The sequence below is a fragment of the Elephas maximus genome, chromosome 8 (assembly GCF_024166365.1).
Source record: "Elephas maximus indicus isolate mEleMax1 chromosome 8, mEleMax1 primary haplotype, whole genome shotgun sequence".
Lineage (NCBI taxonomy): Eukaryota > Metazoa > Chordata > Mammalia > Proboscidea > Elephantidae > Elephas > Elephas maximus.
Window position 1 is genome coordinate 82691288 of NC_064826.1, and position 24216 is coordinate 82715503.

Sequence of the window (24216 nt, forward strand, 5' to 3'; positions counted from 1 at the left end):
AATGGCATGAACAAAGACTTTGTCCCAGTCACTTCCAGCTAACATGGATACACAGGTGGGGCAATCGCTGTTGGGAAGGGTCTTGAGAGTTGGCTGTCGGAGGCCATTGAGGATTTTGAGAAAGGGAGTAACAGGAGGAAAACCCACTCCTAAGAGTATTGATAGAGTGGTGATGTTCAGAGTGTGCTGAGAGATGCTGTAAACTACTGTGATAATCCAGGAGTGGCCGGGGAATGAAGGGAGGGTTGTGGCAAATCCAAGGGAGATTTCAGAAGAACAAAATCGGGCTTGGCAACAGATCAGATTTGGGAATGAAATCACTCTGACGGATTACATTCTCAGAAGTGTTCCTACATGACCAGATAATCTGAGCAAAGATAACCAAATTGACCATTAACCTTGTGGCCAAGTCTCCAACCCAGTGAAGGTACGAGTGTCTTCACCATCTGTTACTCTAACAAGTAGTTGAAAAATAGACAAGATATATTTTATACTGTGGATCAGAGAAAACTTGACAAATCCCTTGCCTTTGTAAAGTAACTTATTTTTCACTATATATATATATATATATATTTAATCTAGCCATAATCCAGTGAAGTAAACAGAAGTAGGATTTTGGAGATAAAGAAGCTGAAGCACTTAGCAATCACGTGGCCACAACTAACACTCAAAAGATCCTGAGGTTCAACCCACGGTTCTTCCCCATAGAACACTCTGTATTACAGTGTAGCAGGTAGGGGTTTAGTGTAACCAAACAAAAGCATCAGTAAAGGCCCAGTATTATAAAGAAACAAGCAGAGCCTCCAAGCTCCTGGCCAGAAGCCAATTTAAGAATACTGTTATGAAAAATTCAGATTTCCTGGTGTAGAAATAGTTGCTGCTGTTGTTGGGTGCCATCAAATCCATTTCGGTTCATGGTAATTCCATGTGACGGACTAGAACTGCTCCGTAGGGTTTTCTTGGCTATAGTCTTTACAAAGCAGATCACCAAGTCTTTCTCCCATGGAGCCACTGAGTGGGTTTGAACCACCAACCTTTCAATTAGCAGGAAAGAACTTAACCATTGTGCCACCAGGACTCCTATAGAAATGGTTAGCGACCTAAAAAAGTGACTACTTAGTTCTAGTATTTTACACTTGTCCAGTTAGTAATAGGCTCTGTGACTGGCGTAAAGGTTGGTGTACACAAAGTAAGGGATGGGGAGTGGCATCCTTAACCTTGCTTGAAGCTTAAGGAGTAGAGTAACTGTAAGCTTCCCCTATAATAAAGTGGTGGTTTTGTATATAACAGAACAAAAGGTTGCCCGATCCTGTGCCATCTTCAGGACTGTTGGTATGTTTAAGTTCATTGTCATGGCTGTTGTGTCAATCTATGTCATGGAGGGTTTCCCTCATTTTTGCTGACCCTCTACTTTAACCAAACATCATGTCCTCTTCTAGCAGTTGGTCTTCCTGATGATGTGTCCAAAGTAAACAAGCTGAAATCTCTCCAACCTTGCTTCTAAGGAACGTTCTAGTTGTTTTTCTTCTGAAACTGATTTGATTTGTTCGCCCTTCTGGCAGTCCATGGTATATTCAGTATTCTTAAACAACACACAATTCTTCTTCTGTCTTCCCTTTTTATCGTTCAGATTTCGAATGTATATGAAGTGATTGAAAAGATAAATGCTTGGATCAGGCACACCTTAGTCATCTAAGTGACATTGTTGCTTTTTAAAAATTTGAAGAAGTCTTTTGCAGGAAATTTTCCCAATGTGATATGTCATTTGTTTTCTTGACTGCTCCTTCCATGGACGTTGACTGTTGATCTAAGTAAAATGAAATTGCTGACAACCTCATTTTTTTTTTTTTTTTTCTATTTATCATGATGTTTTATCAGTCCATTTGTGAGGATCTTTGTTTTCTTCACCTTCAGGCACAATCTATAGTGAAGACTGTAATCTTTGGCCTTGATTAGTAGATTAGTAAGTACAAGGTTGTGTCCTCTGCATATCACAAGTTGTTATGAGTCTTCAGTCCTGATGTTGTGTTCTTCATTCTTTTGAGCACCTTCATATTATTCTTCTATGTGGAATAATCATAATTTGTTTAACCATTCCTATATTGACAAAGAATTAAATTCTTAAACTGAATTTATTTTTTTTTAGTTGGTAACAAAATTTACACAACATAAAATTCACCATTTAAAAGTGTAAATTCAGTGGTTTTTAGTAATCCAGAATTAAGTTGCTTAAACTTTTACCTCTACAAATCATGCTGCCTTGAGCATTTTTATGCTCATTTTGTAATTGTTCTTCTATGAGTGTATGTTTAGCCAATTTAAGTAGAATTGGTGGGTCAAAGTGTAGACCTAATTCATGTTTTGATAAACGATTTTGATAAGGAATTATAAATTGCCTTCAACAAGTGGGTACCAATTTACACTCTCAGCAATAGGGTCAAAGTTTCCCTGGATTCTTACCAATGTATTTTTTTTTTCTTAATTTTGCCAATCTGGCCCCAAAATAACATGTTTTTATTTAATATTCATCTTCCTTAATTTAATTATGAGTGAGCTAGACCAATACTTCACATATTTATTAACCATTCATATTTCTATCCCCATCCTTTACCTACTTTTTTATTACAATGTATAATAATTTATACATTATTTACATATATATTATTTATTATTATTAAATATTATTTATTTATTATATATTATTAAATAATATGCATTATTTACATATATATGTAAATATAATTTACACAGTATAAGTCTGAGATCAGTAGTGGAGAGACTTAAGAGACTAGAGAACCTGGAAATAAACCGAATTAATATGTTTATCAGTTGCCATTGAGTCAATTGAGACTTCTAGTAACTGTATGTGTGTCATAGTGGAATTGTGCTCTATATGGTTTTCAGTGGCTGATCTTTTGGAAGTAGATTGTCGAGCCTTTCTTCCGAGATGCCTCTGGGTAGACTTGAACCTCCGCCCTCTCGGTTAGCAGTAAGTGTGTCAACCGTTTGCACCACGCAGGGACTAACCAAAAGTTAGCAGTTTGAATCCATCATCCGCTCCTTGGAAACCATGTGGGGTCGTTCTACTCCATCCTACAGGGTCACCATGAGTCAGAATCAACTTGACGGCAATCGGCAATTGTTTTTTGTATATTAATTATTTACAGCCTGCTACCTTACTTCTCTTAGTGTTTTTATAGCTGGTTGATAACATACTGCCTGCAGAAAATAATAATTTTATCTTTTCTAATGTCTTATTTATCTGTTCTCCTTCCTCATTGCATTGTTAAGTCTTACAGAAGAAGTAAATAAAAATAGTGATAGTGGGAATTTTGTCTTGATTTTTACTGTAATAGGGATACCGCTAATGTTTCATTGTTATGTCTTATGTTGCCTTTTGATTTAGGACACAGAGCTTTTCAAAGAAGCATCTATTAAATTCCTTTTTCAGCATCTACAGAGATAACTATATGGCTTTTCTCTTTGGACTTATTAACACTCACATACCCAAACCCGTTGCCATAGAGTCAATTCCAACTCATAGGGACCCTGTAGGACACAGTGGAACTGTCCCATAGGATTTCCAAGGCTGTAATATATATATGGATATTGTTTTTGGTTAATATGTATGGAAGTAGACTGGCACATCTTTCTCCCACTGAGCAGCTGGTGAATTTGAACCTCCGACCTTTCAGTTAGCAGCCAAGCACTTAACCACTGCACCACAAGGGCTCCTTAATATTCACATATTAACAGTTTTATGTACAGAAGTTTTATATTTTTATATTGTTAAATCCATCAGTCTTTTGTGTATTTCCTTTGATTCTGTGCTTAGGCCAACCTTACCAAAACTGAGGAGTTTTATATTCACGTCTATTGTTGTGTAATTTTTTTTTTCTTTTTTGGTGACAGTATACACAGCTAAACATGCATCCACTCAACAATTTCTACATGTGCAATTCGGTGGCATTGATTATTCTCCGCCTGTGTTACCATTCTCGTTATCTATTCCCAAATTATTTCACTACCATTAACTTAGACTCACTGCTTCCTAAACTTCTCTTCTGTGCTTTAGAGTTACTGTTGGCAATTTGATCTTGTATGGTGGTGCAGTAGTTAAGCACCGGCTGCCAACGGTCAGCGGTTTGAACCCACCAGCTGCTCCATGGGAGAAAGATGTGGCAGTCTGCTTCCATAAAGATTTACAGCCTTGAAAACCCTATGGGTCAGTTCTACTCCATCCTATTAAGGTTGCTATGAGTCAGAACCTACTTGACAGCAGTGGGTTTTTGGTTATAAATATTTTTATGGTCTTATTTTTTTAGCATTTAATATTGCACAAGCTAAAATTTATTTTGAAGTTATAGATTCATTTCCCCCCACTCTCCTAGGTCTATTCATTGAATAATCTATTTCTTCCCTATTGAAATTGGTAGTTTTCTTTAAAATGATAAGGAGGAATAGGATTTTTCCTCCAAGCACTTCAGATCCCTCTTTGCCTTGTCGGTTAGTTTCACACATCATGAAAAAGGTCTCTGGTCAGCACCGTGGCCCCTCTACCCTGATGGAGAACTAATAAATGCATGAAAGGGTTACCTTTTAGCTAGAAAATGGTAGCTTTTTCCCCTTTTATCCATATATATTAACTCCAAATCTTTAAAATTAAAAAATACAGAATTCCAGATTGCTCTGTTAGTTTCAAATATCATGATATTCAACAGATGTACTGAAGACTCAGAGTTTCCGATGAGCTGGTATCTCCTTTGTGTATCTTCTGAGCTAGGCAACATAGGAAGCTAAATGTGTAGACGGTTGGTGAGCACACCTGGCAGGTCAAGCTAAATGATGTGAAGTTGCCACCCCATTACCCATGCTCACCACCCAAAGCCAGCTCCCATTTGGAATGCAGGAGCAGTGAGAACCTGTTGGCATGCAAAATGTGACCTCTGAGTTCCACCGGGCAGTTCCCATTAAGGATCATCAGATGTGTGTCATTGAATTGCCTCAAATAAGCGGATGAATACTTGCCAAATGCCTTCTTCTCTCCTTTACAACTGTGTCTGCGCCTCTTTTCCTGCATGATTTTCATCTTACAACTAGAGTCTAGTACCTTCACCTTCTCTCCTGCTGACCTTACCTGTTGCCGTAAAGTAGATTCTGACTCATAGCAACCCTATAAGACAGGGTTGAACTGTCCCATAGTGCTTCCAAACAGTGGCTGGTGGATTCAAACTGGTGACCTTTTCGTTAGCAGGCAAACACTTAACACTGTGTCCAATAAGTTCTGTCTATCCTGGTCATCTGATGCCATAGAACACTTGACTTAAGTAGCAGCCTCTGATTCTTTTCCAAAAATTTAGATATCTATCTGTCTGGTAAATATTACATTTATGATAATATAAGAAATATATGTTCATTGTAGAGAGTTTAAAAATATGGAAATATAGGAAAAAAATAAAAAATACCCATTATCTTAGACTAAAGGTAACTGCCGATAGCATATTAGTTTTGTTCTTCCAGTTTTCTTTGTGGATATAAACACATTCAAAGTACATATTCAAAAATTAAATTATTTTTTGTCGAATCTCATTATGTTTTACGTTTCCTCTTTTGCTTTTTTTGATTAGAAGGCTTCCACAGGAAAAAAATATCAAATACTTCATTGATAATTTGTTGTATGGAGTAAGCTGTTTTACCTTAAATATACTTTATTCTTAATAATCATTTGTATAAAATATCCTTGATCTATTTAAACCCTTTGCCAAATTTCATATTGGATTATTTTGGTAATTTTTGCTGATTTATAGGAGGATATATGTATATATATAGAAAGACAGAGAGAGAGCCCTGGTGACACAGTGGTTAAGAGCTTGGCTGCTAACCAAAAGGTTGGCAGTTCAAATCCATCAGCCACTCCTTGGAAACCCTGCAGGGCAGTTCTACTCTGTCCTATAGGGTCGCTATGAGTCGGAATCATATATATACATACATACGTATATGTATATATATATACATACATTTTATATATATATACATACATACATATGTACATACACACGCACACGCATACATAATACATTTGCTGTTGTTAGGTGCCATCGAGTCAGTTCCAACTCACAACCCTATGTGCAACAGGATGAAACACTGCCTGGCGCTGTGCCGTCCTCACAGTTGTTGCCATGTTTAAGCCAATCATTGCAACTGCTTTGTCAATCCATCTCATTAAGGGTCTTCTTCTTTTTCACCAACCCTCCACTTTCCCAAGCATGATGTCCTTCTCCAGAGACTGGGCCCTCCTGATAATATGCCCAAAGTACGTGAGATGAAGTCTTGCCATCCTCACTTCCAAGGAGCATCCTGGTTGTACTTCCTCCAAGACAGACCAGTTGGTTTTTCTGGCGGTCCATGGTGTATTCAGTATTCTTCACCAACATCATAATTCAAAGGCATCAATTCTTTTTTGGCTTTCCTTTTTCATTGTCCAGCTTTCGCATGCATATGAGGCGATTGAAAATACCATGGCTTGGGTCAGGTACACCATAGTCTTCAAAGTGATATCTTTGCTTTTTAACACTTTAAAGAGGTCTTTTGCAGCAGATTTGTACAATGCAATACATCATTTTGTTTCTTGACTGTTGTTTCCATGGGCGTTGATATGTATGTATATGTTTATATGTGTGTATATATATATTCTTGTCTGTATATATATATACACACACAGTATATGTATATCCTTGTCAGTTTTACATGTTGTCAGTTTTCTTCAGTTTGTTGTGATTCTGTTGACTTTGTTTATGATGACTTCTGCTTTACACTTATATGTATTAAAAATCTTTCAGACTGTTTCTTCATGTCTTTTGTGTGTTAAGACTCTTTAGGCAGCATTTCTCCACTTCATGATTCTAAAAATATTACCCTGAATTTTTAAAAATTAATTATAATATTTTAATGTTTAGCCCTGCATTTTGGTAGAGTATAATATGGAATTCCTATATATTTTTGATAATCTCTCCTTTTACTGTTAATTTTAAATATCACCTATCTCATATATTAAATGCTTAAATATGTGTAGTTCTATTTTTGGACTTTCTATTAGGTTCCATTAATCTGTTTATCTATTCCTGCATTTCTTATAACTTTATGGTATATTTTGAAATCTGGTAGGGCGCTGTCATGTTTTGAATTATGTCCCCCCCCCCCAAAAATGTGTGTATCAACTTGATTAGGCCATGATTCCCAGTATTCTTTGGTTGTCCTCCATTTTGTGATTGTAATTTTATGTTGAGAGGATTAGGGTAGGATTGTGACACCACCCTTACTCAGGTCACTTCCCTGATCCAAGGTAAAAGGAGTTTCCCTGTGATGTGGCCTGTACCACCTTTTCTCTCTCAAGAGATGAAAGGGAAGCAAGCAGAGATTTGGGGGCCTTATACCACCAAGGGTGCAGCACCAGGAACAGAGCGCATCCTTTGGAATCAGGGTCCCTGCGCCTGAGAAGCTCCTCAACCAGGGTAAAATTGAGGACAAGGACCTTCCTCCAGAGAGAAAGCCTTCTCCCAGAGCCAATGCCCTGAATTTGGACTTATAACCTACTAGACTGTGAGAAAATAAATTTCTCCTTGTTAAAGCTATCCACTTGTGGTATTTCTGTTACGGCAGCACTAGATAACTAAGACAGGCACTATTCTCCTTCCTTTTCTGTATTAGGTTTTTCATACCTTTACTTTCCCAGATGAACTATGAAATAATCTTGACGTTAAAAAAAAAAAAAACAAAACATTGAGGATGTATAGACTAATTTCAGGATGATGGATACATTTATGATGTTGAATGTTTCCATTCACTTACCTACACTATTATAACTTAATGCTTATTCCCTGATAGTGTTAATTCTTTTTCAGTATTCTCTTTTTCAAAATATCCTCTACTGTTCTTACCCAATTTCATTCCATATGAGCTGTAAAATCACCTTGCCAAGTACCTCTAATTCTGTTGGGAGTTATTAGAATTGCCTAAAATTTGTTAATAGATGTTGGCAGAATTAGCACTTTTGTAATCATTAATCTCCAGGAATGTGAAAAATAAAAACACAGGTAAACATCCTTCTGGCATTCTCTGCTTTCAGCCAGGATCCATCTGACATCAGCAATGATATCCCTGGTTCCACGTCCTCTTCTGAAACCAGCCTGAATTTCTGGCAGTTCCCTGTCAATATACTGCTATAGTTGTTTTTGACTGATCTTCAGCAAAATTTTGCTTGCGTGTGATATTAATGATATTGTTCTATAATTTCCACATTTGGTTGGATCACCTTTCTTGGGAACAGGCATAGGAATAGGCATTACCTGTGTCTTATTGACTATGGAAAGGCATTCGACTGTGTGGATCATAACAAATTATGGATAACATCTCAAAGAATGGGAATTCCAGAACACTTAATTGTGCTCATGAGGAACCTTTACATAGACAAGAGGCAGTTGTTTGGACAGAACAAGGGGATACTGATTGGTTTAAAGTCAGGAAAGGTATGCGTCAGGGTTCTATTTTTTCTCCATACCTATTCAATCTGTATGCTGAACAAATAATCTGAGAAGCTGGACTATATGAAGAAGAACGGGGCATCGGGATTGGAGGAAGACTTATTAACAACCTGCATTATGCAGATGACACAACTTGGCTTGCTGAAAGTGAAGAGGACTTGAAGCACTTAACTAATGAAGATCAAAGACCACAGCCTTCAGTATGGATTGCACCTCAACATAAAGAAAGCAAAAATCCTCATAACTGGACCAATGAGCAACATCATGATCAACGGAGAAAAAATTGTTGTCAAGGATTTCATTTTACCTGAATCCACAATCAACAGCCATGGAAGCAGCAGTCAAAAAACCAAAGACACATTGCTTTGGGTAAATCTGCTGCAAAGGACCTCTTCAAAGTGTTGAAGAGCAACGATATCACCTTGAAAACTATGGTGCGCCTGACCCAAGCCATGGTATTTTCAATCACATCATATGCATGTGAAAGCTGGACAATGAATGAGGAAGACAGAAGAAGAATTGACGCCTTTGAATTGTGGTGTTGGTGAAGAATATTGAATATACCATGGACTGCCAAAAGAATGAACAAATCTGTCTTGGAAGAAGTACAACCAGAATGCTCCTTAGAAGCAAGGGTAGTGAGACTGTGTCTTACATACTTTGGACATGTTGTCAGTAGGGATCAGTCCCTGGAGAAGGACATCATGCTTGTCAGAGTACAGGGTCAGTGGAAAAGAGGAAGACCCTCAACGAGGTGGATTGACACAGTGGCTGCAACAATGAGCTCAAGCATAACAACGATTGTAAGGATGGCTCGAGACCAGGCTCTGTTTCTTTCTGTTGTGCATAGGGTTGCTATGAGTCAGAACCAACTCAACAGCACCTAACAACAACTCCCCCAGGAATATGGCACATCTCTTCATTTACTCAATATGGCCTACTTTCATATAAACCTTACACATTTCTCATTAAGTTCTTGTTCTTGCTAAATTTTCTAACCGATCATTCTGGATATGTAAGAAACCTACTGGATGGGTGAATGGATAGATGTTTATTCATTTATTTATTTATTGAATGCTCATTAATTCAAAAAGATTTTGTATAGTCTTCTTTAGGGTTTGCCGAATAGACAATTATCTTTGAACTTTTACCCCTCCTTTCTTAGAATCAGCTCTTTTATGTGTTGGGAAACCCCAGTGGTGTAGTGGTTAAGACCTACAGCTGCTGACCAAAAGGTTAGCAGTTCAGATCTACCAGGTGCTCCTTGGAAACCCTGTGGAGCAGTTCTACTCTGTGCTGTAGGATCGCTATGAGTTGGAATTGATTTGACGGCTCTGGGTTTGGTTTTAGGTTGTTTTTTTCTGTGTTGTATCTTATGATGCTAGAACTTTCTGAACAACATTTAGAAGTGCCAACATTGGCCAAGTTTGTCTAGTTTTTTATTTTAATGGAAAAGACTTTAGTTTTTCATCATTAAGTAGTGGATAAAATGTTGGCTTGAAGATATGTATGCACATATATATACATATACATATATATATATGAGAGGTGTTGTTTTTTATCATATCTGTTTTTGTTTAACTCCCTTCTCACTTTTATTTTCTGCCTTCATCTTTGCCTAATCTCTCATTATAATTTTTTATAATTTTCCTTCCTTCTAGCCTCTTGAGGGTACCAGGCAGGTTTTTACTCTTTTCTTCAGGTTTTAATGTTAAATTAACTTCAAATGAATTGTCTTCTTTTTAATCTTCAGGATGTTTTTTTTATTTTTCCTGTTTTGCATAATGTTTTCCTCAAGCTCCATTTGACTTATTCCTTCCTTTTCCTTCTTAGATGGAAAAGCAAACAGTTCACATCTGGGGTTTAGCAACATATAGTGTGGGTGGCTTGCTCAGGCTGAAATGGCAATATGTCTATGTATGTCAATATGATAATCTCAACAGAAATGCCTAACAATACTCATATCCAGTCAACCTATTAATGTAGTGGCACATAGCATAAGCCAAAAGTCTTACTACCAATGTCTCAAGTTTCATGATATAGCTTTGATTTTGTATAAAAGCCTCAAATACGGACCTGTCCATTAGAGCATCTGATACGTAGACACGTTACACTTGCTGATTGTAACAGTCAGGTCTCTTCATATGTACATCTGGTAGATGAGCAGAACATCTGGTATCTTTTCCTTTATTCCAGTGTCCATCTAGATGACTTATCAGTGTCATCTTTTATAACCGCTGCCTCTTATCTGACAATTGCGCTGATGAAGAACACAAAACACTCTTTTAAAAAAAAAAATTTATTGTGCTTAATGTGAAAGTTTATAAATCAAGTCAGTTTATAAATCAAGTCAGTCTCTCACACAAAAACTTATACACACCTTGCTACATACTTCCAATTGTTCCCCCCATAATGAGACAACCCACTCCCTCCCTCTACTCTCTCTTCATGACCATTTCACCAGCTTCTAACCTCCTCTCCCCTCTCATCTCCCCTCCAGGGAGGAGATGCCAACATAGTTTCAAGTGTCCACCTGATCCAAGAAGCTAACTCCTCACCAGCATGCCTCTCTAACCCATTGTCCAGTCCAAACCATGTCTGAAGAGTTGGCTTTGGGAATGGTTCCTGTCCTGGGCCAACAGAAGGTCTGGGGGCCATGACCACTGGGGTCCTTCTAGTCTCAGACCATTAAGTCTGGTCTGTTTACGAGAATTTGGGGTCTGCATCCCACTTTTCTCCTGCTCCCTCAGGGGTTCTCTGTTGTGTTCCCTGTCAGGGCAGTCATCAGTTGTAGCCGGGCACCATCTAGTTCTTCTGGTCTCAGGCTGATGTAGTCTCTGGTTTATGTGGCCCTTTCTGTCTCTTGGGCTCGTAATTACCTTGTGTCCTTGGTGTTCTTCATTCTCCTTTGATCCAGGTGGGTTGAGACTAATTGATGCATCTTAGATGGCCACTTGCTAGCCTTTAAGACGCCAGACGCCTCTCTCCAAGGTGGGATGCAGAATACAAAACACTTTTAACACCTAGCTTGCACCAGTGCTCTGTCAGTGTCTACCCCACGAAAATGTTTTGCTTGTCAGGACTCTGAATTCACAACCTCTCTGAATACAGTCGTAAAGTAGGACGTTTTGTGATTTGGACATTTTGCGAACACCGTATTATATACAGGCAGTCCCCAGGTTATGAACATCAGGGCTTACATACAACCCGTAGTTACAAACTAACCCCTGTAAAGCCTATTTTGTTAAAAATTCAAGGTACATACAGTTATTCATAATAACAAATGGGTGCCTGACAGCAAAATCGCTTTGTATGCAAGAGATGTAAGATAGACGTGTTTCATGCAGGAAGCTGTTGCATTCACTACGTGTGGTTATGTCCGCTACATCTCGTTCTCCAGTTGGAATTTCTGAATTTACGGGACCACAGATGCATACGCAGTCAGACACTGCCGGAATGGACGTTATGCGGTATATGACTACAGAGCTCTGCCTTTTGCCCTCTCACTTTTTCATAGTCTTTCATATAAGTGGAATGAAAAGAATTGCAGAAGGAGGTGAGGGTGTGACCTTGTACTCTGTACGAGGTTCACAGTCTTTGAGATTCCATAAAAATTAGGGCATGAATATCAATATTTTATTTTGCCCAGAATATTTTTTCTAAGCTGCCATCTATTCATTTATCCATTCATTTATTCAATGACTGTTTATTGAGTGCCTGTGATGTGCTGGGTTCTGGGGAGTTGACGCAGCTCCTGCCCACCTGGAGCTTACCTTGTTGAGAAGACAAGCTTCAATTCAGTTATCACACAAACAAATATAAAATTATAACTACATATTTATATATATATATATATAAAGAAAAAAAATTTTTTTTTTATATATACACACACATATATGTGTATATATATACACACGACAAGTACGGGGCACATAAGATAACAGGAAACAGGACTGTTAATATTTCATCGAGGAAATGATTATTAGAAAGAACTACGAAGAGTGGGTAAAAGTCATTATTTTGTTAAAGAAAAAATTAACACCAGAAATGAAGGGCTTAATCCCAGAATGAAGGACGTCCATCATAAGCCAAAAACATTTCATGACATGGTTCAAAGCTGACCTGGCTTCTTATTGTTTGTAAAAAATACTGTCAGTTGTGGTTCGGGGCTGCAGACTAGCCTAGAAAGCAGTGTGTGGACAGTGCAGGCTCTGTCTTGAGCAGGGCAGCTGGGACGAGGGCTCCTCTTACCATCTTTACCTCTCAAGAATGGGTTTGCTGTTTGCTGTATGTTGGAATTCCACATACAGTTACCTTTATGAATAGATGAGTTTCATTGTTAAAAAAAAAAAAAAAAGAATTAAAACTCCTCGATATATTACATTTTTAAAAAATCTGTAATCACCTATTTTCATACATCAAAAATCATAGGAATGATTTCATTGTGTATTATCTAAAAAGAAAATAAGTACAAAAATGTATTGAATGTGTATATGTTGGAAATGCCATTGGATTTTATAAAAAGAATTGAAATTAAGAGGTTATTAGGTGGAGGGGGATAAATACAGGGAGACTAAAACGTTCACACTGGGGAATATTTTTCTGTGCTAAACCTCCATACCTGTGAGGTTCTAGCAATAAAATTCATTTCTTATTATTCATGAAAAACACTGAGACTGCTGAGGATAAAGGCAAACATAAATTGTGGATAAAAGCTTATGATATAAATTTGTGATAGTTATTTCTATCTGAGAATAAACTATATCAACTGGAAAGAAAATACAGAATGACTATAGCAATTCAAATTTCCATTTCAAGATGAAATGGACTGAGTCCTGTTAGTGAGCTACAAATAAATATGTGTTTATGGTAGAATCTTATCTAAAAGAAATTGAAACATGTTACAAAGCACAATGAAAAGTGGGTTATTGCAAATGAGTCATAACATCTGTGTAGGCAAAAAAAAAAAAAAGCAAATAGAATAGAAAATTCTATGGTATGGGTTCCAAAGGCAAGTTCCTGACATCCAAATGTTAGAGCTGCAGAAAATACATAGATGGTGATTTCAGGGTTGGCTTTTTACTTGTGAGGTTTTGCTTTTCAAAAGGAGCACAGCTGCCTGAGGCATTTTTAACTTTATTTTCGTAGCTAACTGTTCTTTCCATTTCTACCGTTAGCGACTAACTTAAGCCAATTTGGTAAACCAGTTGGGTCATTTGTAATTGTCAGCAAGACTTTATCGGGAGATGATGGTATATTCAGTGACCTCCAAAAAAAACAGAATGACTACAGAAATTCAAATTTGAGCTTGAGGGAGGTCTTCTCCCCACATCCCCCAATTGGGAGATGTGTTTCAAAGAAAGGGAGTCTCAGACTGAACTCTGCCGCACATATGTAAACCGGTTGCCGTCCACTCAGTTGCACTCATAGCAACCCCATATGTGTCAGAGTAGAACTGTGTTCCATAGGGTTTTCAAGGGCTGATTTTTCAGAAGTGGATTACCAGATCTTTCCTCCAAGATGCCTCTGGGTGGATTCAAAGCACCAACCTTTCAGTTTACAGCCCAGTGTGTTAGCCATTTACACCATCCAGGGACTCCCTGCCACACATAGGATTTATTTATTAACAAGGAGGCATACACACAAGTCTTAAAGCCTGCTTGGTAAACTTGACATAATCCCAGCTCTCTGTCCTTTAAGGAACCTAACTAGCCTTTACTTGAAAGGTTCCTTTGGGTCAGATGTGACGATATTCTCATGGTGAGATTTAGCTGGCCTTCTAATTGGAATCACTTCAAAAGATAGACTCTGTCTACACCATCACGGAAGTGGTCAAAGGCAGAATCCAACCACCAAGGGTATAGTTACCAGGATGCCTTGCTGCCAAGATTTTCCTATTTCGTTCAAGCAACAATGGAAGTATCTATACGACATTTCTGTTTTCCTCAGATATCTTGAACACTATTCATTTCACCAATGAAAACTCCTGTCTAACATCCATGATGCTAACTAACAAACCATTTGTGTTGAAGAGAGAAAAAGTTGGATAAGAGCTTCTGGCAGCTGACTCTGGAGGGAGGGGCCTTGGTTAGAATCTGTGCAATGCTAGTTTACCACCCAGGCTGTGTAGCCCCAATTGCTGTGTTTCAGATATTAACCAGTAGCCCCTAAGGTGTAAAATAAAATGAGTATTCAGATGTCTATCCTACTAGGCTCAAGCATTCCTTAGCCATAAAGAGAAGTGAAGTCATGCATGTTATAATGTATGGATGAACTTTGAAAACATTATGATGAGTGAAATAAGCCAGTCACAAAAGAATATTGTATGATCCCACTTACATGAAATATCTGGAAGAGGCAAGTATATGTTGTTGTTGGTTGCCACTGAATCGATTCTGACTCATGGTGACCCCATGTGTGTCTGAGAAAACTGCTCCATAGGGCTTTCAAGGCTGTGACCTTTTGGAAGCAGGCTACCAGGCCTGTCACCCAAGGGGCCTCTGGGCGTGTTTGAACCGCCAACCTTTTAGCTAGTAGTCCTGCATTTAACAGTTTGCACTGCTCAGGGACTCCAGGCAATTGCATGTTATTTTTGTTTTGTGAAGTTGAGTCAGTTTCCACTCATAGGGACCCTATATGACGGAGTAGAACTGCTGCATAGGAAGGCTGTGGTCTTCATGGGAAGGAGCCCTGCTGGCACTGTGGTTAAAGTGCTTGACCGCTAACGAAAAGGTCAGTGGTTCGAACTCACTAGCAGCTCCACAGAAAAAGATAGGCAGTCTGCTTCCATAGAGATGAACAACCTTGGCAACACTATGGGGCAGTTATACTCTGTTCTGTAGGGTCACTATGAGTCAGAACGGACTCAATGGCAGTGGTTTTTTGTTTTAATATTCTTTATGGGAGCAGACCACCAGGTCTTTTCTCCCAAAGAGGGGCTGGTGGGTTCCAACCACCCACCTTCGCCTTAGCATCTGAGCTCTTAACTGTTGCACCATCAGGGCTTCTAGACAAGTATATAACCAAAAACTGCAAAACTTGTTGCCATCTAATTGATTTGGACTCATAGCAACCCTATAGGACAGAATAGAACTGCCCCATAGGGTTTCCAAGGCTGTAAATCTTTACACAAGCAGATTGCCATATCTTCCTTCTGCAGAGTGACTGGTAAGTTGAAAGTGCCAACTTTTTGAAAAGCAGCTGAGCACTTAACCACTGCTCACTTAACCACCAGGGCTCATTTCTATAATTTAGTCCCATGAGACTAGTTTAAATGATAGAATTTAGATTACTTAATGATTATCTAATTTATTTAAAATTCTCTAAATTTTCCACTTACTCTGGGTGTATATAGAGACTTAGATTCTATGAATATTCCACCAACTGCAAAAAAACACTGAGTAAGTAAACGCTTCTATTAAGTATTCCCAGAGAAAATTTTAAACTGTTAGGCTGTAGCAGTGGACATCAGAATTACCTGGTGGGCCTGTTGAAAACTTGGATTGCTGGGTCCCAAGCTCAGAGTGTCTGCTTCCTCAGGTTAGGAGTGGGTCAGAGAATTTGCATTTCTAACAAACTCCCAGGGGATGCTTTGAAAACAGGTCATCTTTTTTTTTTTTTTCTCCCTATGTGTGGAATTGTAGGTGGCATTGTGATGATCTTCATTTGCATGATTGTAAATAGTCTAATAGAAAATATCTTCAACTGTAAAGTTTTGGAAAAGAAAAAAATCTTTAAATGACCACTTCTATATAATCTTTCAATAAATAATGAGGGCATATCATTAAATTAACTCAGGAAAAGCATTTTCATGAGACTAAATAAACATAAAACCAAATGCATTGCCATGGAGTTGATTCTGACTCATGGTGACTCTATAGGACAAAGTAGTACTGCCACATAGGGTTTCCAGCGAGTGCCTGGTGGATTCGAACTGGTGACCTTTAGGTTTGCAGCTGAACTCCTTAACCACTACACCACCGGATTTCCTAATGGCTACAGTAATAATGGGCTCAAGCATAGCAATGGTTGTGAGGATGGTGCAGGATGGGGCAGTGTTTCGTTCTGTTGTACGCAGGGTCACTACAAGTCAGAACTGACTTGATGGCACCTAACAACAACAAACAAACCTACAGGAGCCCTGGTGGCACAGTGGTTAAAGTGATCAGCTCCTAACCAAAAGATTGTTGGTTTGACCCATCAGCCACTCTCTGCTTCCGTAAAGATTACAGTCTTGGAAACCGTAATGGGGCAGTTCTACTCTGTCCTATAGGGTCACTATGAGTTGGAATCCACTTGACAGCAGTGAGTTTGGGGTTTTGTTTTGTTTTAAAGAAGCATGGTTCAGTACATTGTTTTCTAGCACATTCTTAAAACCTGATATTATGTCAAAAACAAGTGTAGAAGTGATGAAAATATTTAGGCTCCCAAATAAAGGATGCTTTTTTTTGTTCTGCCTTTGCTATGATTCTGCATAAATGACGTTTCTAAAGTTCTTAGGAATGAGAGAGAGCTTCTAAGGCAGCAGAAATATTCAAGTACAGGGAGAAGAGAAGGCTTGTAGTAGAAACCTAAGAACTGAAATATAAGTGAAAATTATGCATTGTAACTGAGGTTTCTTAACTTAGCACATGCAATTCTAGAGCAGTTGCTCAATTTGTAAGTACAATTTTTAATATAATGGATAAATGATCCGTCAGTTTATGCATTAAAAAATGTTTTAAATCTTAGGAGTTACCTATCTTGATTTGTTGGAGCCACGTGGTATATAAAATAAGCACAGTAAACACTGTTAAATGAGCTTTTATATGGATTCATGTGTGGTAGAGAATTTTATGATGTAGATTTTTAAAATGGAGAAATTTAAAATTCAAAAATGTCCGTTGAAGAATGATTTCCTTAATTACCTGATCCCAAAGCGTTAGAGACTTAGAGAAAGCTGCATGGTTTGGTTTTATATCATCAAGTCAGAGTCCCTTTGTACAGCAAAAGGAAATCCAGACTCTCTCTCAGGCCTTACTTTCCCCAGTTGGCATTTCCCCAGCCCAGCGCCTATACCCACACTGACTTTGGAAAGAAGGTGGAAGAAGAAAGGACTTCTGCCTGAGCACCTATTTGGGCTCGTATATTACACACCTTATCTGATGGGCGTCGGAAGCCCAGAGAAATTCAAAAAGTATATTTAATAATGGTTAGAAATTAGTTGGGTCCAGACAGATATGCCTGACTTCTAAGACCTGCTCCCCTCACCGAGTTTCCATGACACACTCTCATAGCCAAACTCAGGCACTGCTGACAGAACAAAACCTGTGTGGAGTCTGAAGAAAGTATGGAAACATGTTCGGTTTTGAGACTTACCAGAAACTTATAAAATGTCTCATCATGAGAATGTTTATACTGAATTTTTTATTGCTTTAAAAATTTAAACGGAGAACACGAGTTGTATTTTATTTTAAATGGAAGCAGAGATAAACACCCAATATTATAAAACATCCAGGTTTTTAAGAGCTCAGGCTGCTAACCAAAAGGTCGGCAGTTCAAATCCACCATGCGCTCCTCGGAAACACTATGGGGCAGTTCTATTCTGTCCTGTCGGGTTGCTATGAGTCGGAATCAACTTGAAGGCAATGGGTTTTTATACGGTTTTATTGAGCCTAAAGCAAAGCCAAACCTGTTGCTGTTGAGTCGATTCCAGCTCATAATGAGTTACAAATCGGAAGGAAACAGAAAATGAAACTAATTATTGGTATTACTGTATCCTGGTGATTTATTTTTAATTTTTTATTGGGTTAGTGTTACTTATGTAACATAAAACAAAAAGCTTTCCACTATTCATGATAATCATCAAAAATGTTTATAAGAAGAGGGATAAATTTCAAGAAAAGCACCTACTACTGTTTCTATACGTTCTATGGAGCAGGCACCTTGGACAGGTTTATACTTTTATTAGCAAGTAGGTTAATATTGATTTCTACTCCACAGTGCTTTAGGATAGTTTAATGTCACAGTTGGCTGTGTTCCTTTCTTTCATTGTCTTAAGATTGCAATGTAATTCTTTGCTCACTCATAACCCTCCTGTTTCTGCCCTGCCCCCATGTCTCCACAGATTATTTTGTGTTTCTCTCCAGTTGGTCACACACTGAGAGTGAGAGCTCGGAAGTTCCCAGCCATAGTTAACTGCACGGCTATTGACTGGTTTCATGAGTGGCCACGGGAGGCTCTGGTCTCAGTCAGCAGGAGGTTCATTGAGGAAACCAAGGGAATTGAGGTATGCTGTGTCAGCCTCTGAGACACACAGACACACACACACCCGCATCCAAAAGCCCTCATTAGATAAGTAATTTCCAAAATACACCTCTTTGCAGAAAGTTGTCCTTATTTGTTTGACATAATAAAATCACCTGTGTTAGCTTACGTTCTATGGAACGTTAATGAGTGACCTTTTTCAACCAGGTTGTGATGTGCATGCATGTGTATGCGTGTGTGTCCCTGTGCATGCACACACACACACACAAGCAGTGCACATGAGTATGTTCTCAGCAGCTGCTCAGACTCACCAGAAACCCAGGATCATTATTTCCTTGAGTCATAACAGGGCTTGCTTTAGCTTTAAGCCTACAACTGAAAACCCAAACAAAAAAGTAGCCATTCATAGCATGCAATCCATGAGCTTAACAAAGTAAGTCGATTAATTGTTATTATTCTCATTACATCACTGACAGGTGAAAAATCAGCCTCCATAAATTCAACAATCACTAAATCAAGTAATGGATCTGCTTCCTTATGTACATTATGTCTGTCGTTTGAGCAGGATGAAATTCACATCTCCTATAGGGTCGCTATGAGTCGGAATCGACTCAAAGGCAGTGAGTTTTGGTTTTGGTTTATTGCATTTTAAAATGGCTGAATGAAACAACAACAACAAAAAGGAAGAATTCAAACATTCCAGTTCAGAGGGGAAGAAAGGAATTTAAATATGAAGCTCTAAAAATTAAGTTTTATTTGTCTCTAGTGCCTTTCTGACTAGCAGTTTGGAAAGGGGGTAATTGGAAAACATTTCCTAGGGAGGTTTGTCTTCAGGTTTCACTAAATGATAAGGATGAAAAGGTGCCTGGAATAGGTCAGACATTGAACCTGGTTCTCAGAACTAAAAACAGAACAAATTATTTATTTATTTTTTTGCTTCTTCCAAAAAAAAAAAAAAAAAAACAGCTATGTAAGTAAGCACACAGGCAAGTATTCACTTGTGCCTACAAAATTTTGTAGTGAGAAACCTCTCTTTAGTTTTGTCCTGAAGTATCTATTAATCTAATTATTTAACCCTGGACTTCCAGTTAAGGGCTATCAAGCTATACTACTTCCACATGTGTATGACAGCGGCTTTAGTATATTCAAATACTTCCTCTTCTCTTCCCCTCACTCACGTTTAAAACATTTCTACAATTAGATGAAAAAACAATCTCTTCTAATTAATTGCTTTTGCCATACTCAGAACATTCTTCCTCTTAGCTGTCTCTATACTACGTTCACCCCTGACTTTGGGTGCACCAATTTAGGGCCTTTAAAAAAAAAAAAAAAGTGGTTTTCTGGGTAAAGAATAAATACTCTTAATGAGTGAGTCTATTTTTTAAAAACTGTATTTCACTTTTTCCCATTAGTCACGGGCAGTGGAAAACACTTCTTATATTTAGGGAAATATATATATGTACATATATTTTTTTTTTCTGTGAACAAATGAGTAGAGTGGTGAACACTTGCAAGAGTAATTTGTCTGAATCACTGCTTTCACCTTTGCCAGTTTTCCTGAAGAGTCATCCAGAGGAACCCAGTTTAGCGATGGTGCCACAGTCAAGCACTTGGCTGTTAACTGAAATGTTAGCGGTTAGAACCCACCTAGCGGCTCCACAGGAGAAAGACCTGGTGACCTGCTTCCAAAAGATTACAGCCTCAAAAACCCTACAGGGCAGTTCTACTCTGTCACATGGGGTCACTATGAGTCAAAAATTGACTCAACAGCACCTAACAACAACGTTAGCCAGAAAATATTTTATACTTTAATATCTGAAAAACCAGTAAATGTGACAAATAGTTGTCACATTTATTAACAGATTTTTTAGCAACTGCTGGGTTCATTACATTCTTGGAATTATGTAGTGTATTGTCTTCTCCTAAGTATAGGAAACGTTCAAAATACCAGTTTATTAAAGGGAGGGAAATAGTCAACCTGTGCCTTTTGATTGAAAAAGTTCTGTTTTATACAGTTCATTTTATCAGGCCAGTTTGTTGAGGCAAAGAAAAAGATCAGTGCATGTTCCTTCTTAATATTACTTTTTCAAATGGGAGGAAACAAGGACCAGTAGCATTGTTTGAGTGAGTGTTTGGCACAATATTTTCTTTTCTTTTTTTTTTTTTTGGTCTCTCTTTTTGTTGTTGTTGAAAATATACACAGCAGAACATACACCAAGTCAACAGTTTCTACATGTACAATTCAGTGGCATCGATTACATTTCTTCAAGTCATGCAACCATTCTCACCCTCCTTTTCCATATTGTTCCTCCCCCATTAACATAAACTCTCTGCTGCCTAAGCTTCCTCTCTAACCTTTTGAGTTGCTGTTGTCAGTTGATCCCGAATAGATAGTTCCTTAAAAGAGCACAATGCTCAAGGCAGACATTCTTTACTAATTCGGCTAAATGGTAGTTTAGTTTAAAGAAGACTTCAGGACGTAGTTTTGGCTTCAGGTTTAAAGATTATCTCAAGGCAGTCGTTTCGAGGTAGCACTGGACTTTTAAAAAAATTCCTGTCTTTGCTACTTTAGTGAAGCCTTTCTCTTCTGGAAGCAGGCGCCTTCAGTTAACTGCTGAAGGAGCTTTGATCTGCCAGTGACCATTGACACCTACTGGAGGAGGCAGGACTTGCATGATTTTAAGACCAGAGGGCTCCTGCCAGGTACTGAACTATATCTGATGGTCTCACAATGCCTCCTATAGGATGCTGAGTGCAAGTAGGAATTTGAAAAGCACTTTACCATTTCTATCAAGCTGAATTATGCCTCGAAACAAATTAGCCAGATGATTTCATTTGAGTGCAAGGTGCTTATTTAACTTTCCCACCTTCCTAATTTGTTGCTCAGGAGCAATAATTATCATTCAGAGTGCAGTGTATCCATATTCCCCTAAAAATGTGTGGTGCCTTTTCTATAGAGGTCAAAAACAGCTTTTAAATTTTTTGAATGAGCACTAATTTGATCACTTTCTTAGTTTTAATTTGCACCATTAAGACTGAAAGTTATCATCATAATTTAGGCACTTCTTAATTATTGACCTCATTTGCTGAGTGTAAGGTACTTATACAAGGTGACCCCCTTTGGCCAGGGAGAAAGGATTCATTAAAGGCAAGTGGCTTTGTGTATGTTGACATATAATTTTCAGTTAGTACACACTCCACACCCAGGGGTGTAGGCTGATTGCATCTAAATAAACGTGCTGTTTTTCTGTTACCTGATATTGAACTAAATGCCAGCTGACAGAATGACCAAAACAGTTTGACACTTAAGTATCACTGGGTATTGATGTGAAGACTTTGTGTCAACACCCACCCCTTCTCACAGGAGATGGGGAAAAGGAGATGCAAGGATGCAGTGTAAGGAGGGAGAAAAGGAAAGGACCTCTGGGTGTCCTTGGGAATGGGGTTGTACATGGGAGAGATAATTGGGAGGAGACCTTACTGAGAAATGTGTGGGTTTCTGTGGAACATTCAAGAAAAAAGACAGGAAAAACTGAGGCATTGAAAGACAAGCAGTGTTTTTGCTCTTCCAGGCAAAATGAGTAATAGACATACGTGAAAGCAGGGTCTGATGAAAGGAGAAAATTATTGAATGGAAATGAAAAGATGAGCTGGAGGGAGGATTGAGGTTTGCATGGCAAGGATCTGAGCAAGATGGAGGAGCTCATTTCTTTCTGGCCTGTTGGTCAACTGGCAACTTGAAATTCTCTGTCCTTTTGATGTGATGCCATTTAAGGTAATTACGTAAGCTCAGCATCAGCCTTTTCAGTAAAATGCCTTTATTCCCCACCCCACCAGCTCTTTAACCCAGAACCTGTTGCAAGGTTTGGTGGCATATCTTGCCACCATAAAATGGCATATTTTACTACCATTTTCCTAACTGATAATGAGAAATATCTACTCAAAGAGGAAAATTATTTTACTACTGTTTTTAAAGAGTTACTTCTTCAGTGGTCTGTAGGTTCCTTTTAAAATATTATGCCAAGAATGTTAGTACCAGTACCGGTTGCCGTTGAGTCGATTCCAACTAATGGCAACCCGTCGTGTGTCTGAGTAGAACTTGCTCCATAGGATTTTCGATGGCTGATTTTTCAGAAGTAGATCACTAGGCCTTCCTTCCTATGTGACTCTGGGTGGACTTGAACTTGCAAACTTTAGGTTAGCAATCAAGCATGTTAACAGGTTGCTCCACCCAGGTACTCTCATGCCAAAAATGAAGGGTATTAAAACAACATTTTGTTAGTTCTAGCTTCGTTAGCAGACCTTCTATTGTTTTTATGATTTTTAGCACAGCTCTTTATTTGAAATATAAATTAGGATTATTTAATATGATTTCAAAAGTAGAAAGATAACAAGAAAGTATCTTCTTATTGGGGAAAATACCATCTTTCTAAAGAGTATTAAGTTATTTTAAAAGGCCAAGAAAAAAACAAATGAAATCAAATTTACCTTGAATTCTGCCTATATCTCAAACTGGCTTAAGCCTATGTTCAAATAGGTGAGGAAGAGCCCAGATAACGATTAATATCCTTCACCGTTCTTCGGTCCTCTTTCTCCTTTACACATGCACACAAACATACTGTCCACCATAGATTTCTTGCTCTGTGCATCTTAATCAAATTTAGAATGGAATTGTAAAAAGCAGTAGAATGCTGCTTTCCAGGGTCTTTGCACCTTTGTAAACTTTAGGAATCACCTCTACCTCAAAAGAAGGGTCTAATTTTTATAGCTGTCCAAGAACCTGGGCATGCCGTTAAGCCAAAAGTTTAACAAAATCAAATGGGACCATTTTACTACCCCTATGTTGTTCTGTGGCTTTTCTGTAGGAGCTGGCCTCAGCAGAACCAGCTACTACCATCTCTTCCTGCCTTGTTGGCCGGCTGTAAACGGGGTAGCTGGATTCCATTTTACTTCCTCATGCCCTCTGTCCTCAATTGTCCCTTTGTTTTAATGTTCTGTCAGAGAACCACTGATGATTGGAAACTCTCCTGGAAGATTGTTGCCTTATGCTGTACTTGATTGTGTCTTTTGCCACTACTTGATCTTAAAAACGAAAGACCAAAACTAAAAAGCATAAGCAACTAACATAAAATGCATTCCCCAGAGAAACAAACAAAAATAAAACCAGCATGCCGTTTAGAAATGTGCGTTAAGCGCTGCTTTTAATACTTGTTGTCGCCCTGTGTGGTGGTAATAGCCTTACTAGGATACTGCACTCCTACTACTACCATGGCCAGTAGCAGAACTGACACCCTCAGAATTTGCATTACCACCTCTCATCCTCACACCGACCTTAGGAGGGACCACTGGTGTCCCTGTTGCACAGGTAAGGAGATGGAAGCCTAAGTACCTGATCAGTGAGCAGGTCACGGGCTCATCTACAATTGGACCC

General features: G+C 38.5%; 1 protein-coding gene across 4 annotated transcripts in view; it reads left to right on the forward strand.

Moving 5' to 3' along the window:
- The window catches only part of DNAH11 (dynein axonemal heavy chain 11), a 368316-nt gene that overhangs the window by 192049 nt on the left and 152051 nt on the right, over nucleotides 1–24216 (forward strand). For 3 of the 4 annotated variants that reach the window (XR_007518405.1, XM_049893431.1, XM_049893432.1), the window contains one exon: nucleotides 18646–18807. Coding sequence is in view for 3 of the 4 variants with exons in the window: in XM_049893431.1 (XP_049749388.1) it covers nucleotides 18646–18807 (162 nt within the window). In the remaining variant the exon portion in view is untranslated. Of the gene's footprint in view, nucleotides 1–18645; nucleotides 18808–22372; nucleotides 22561–24216 lie in introns of those variants that run through there. The other variant, XM_049893433.1, reaches the window with a different exon arrangement.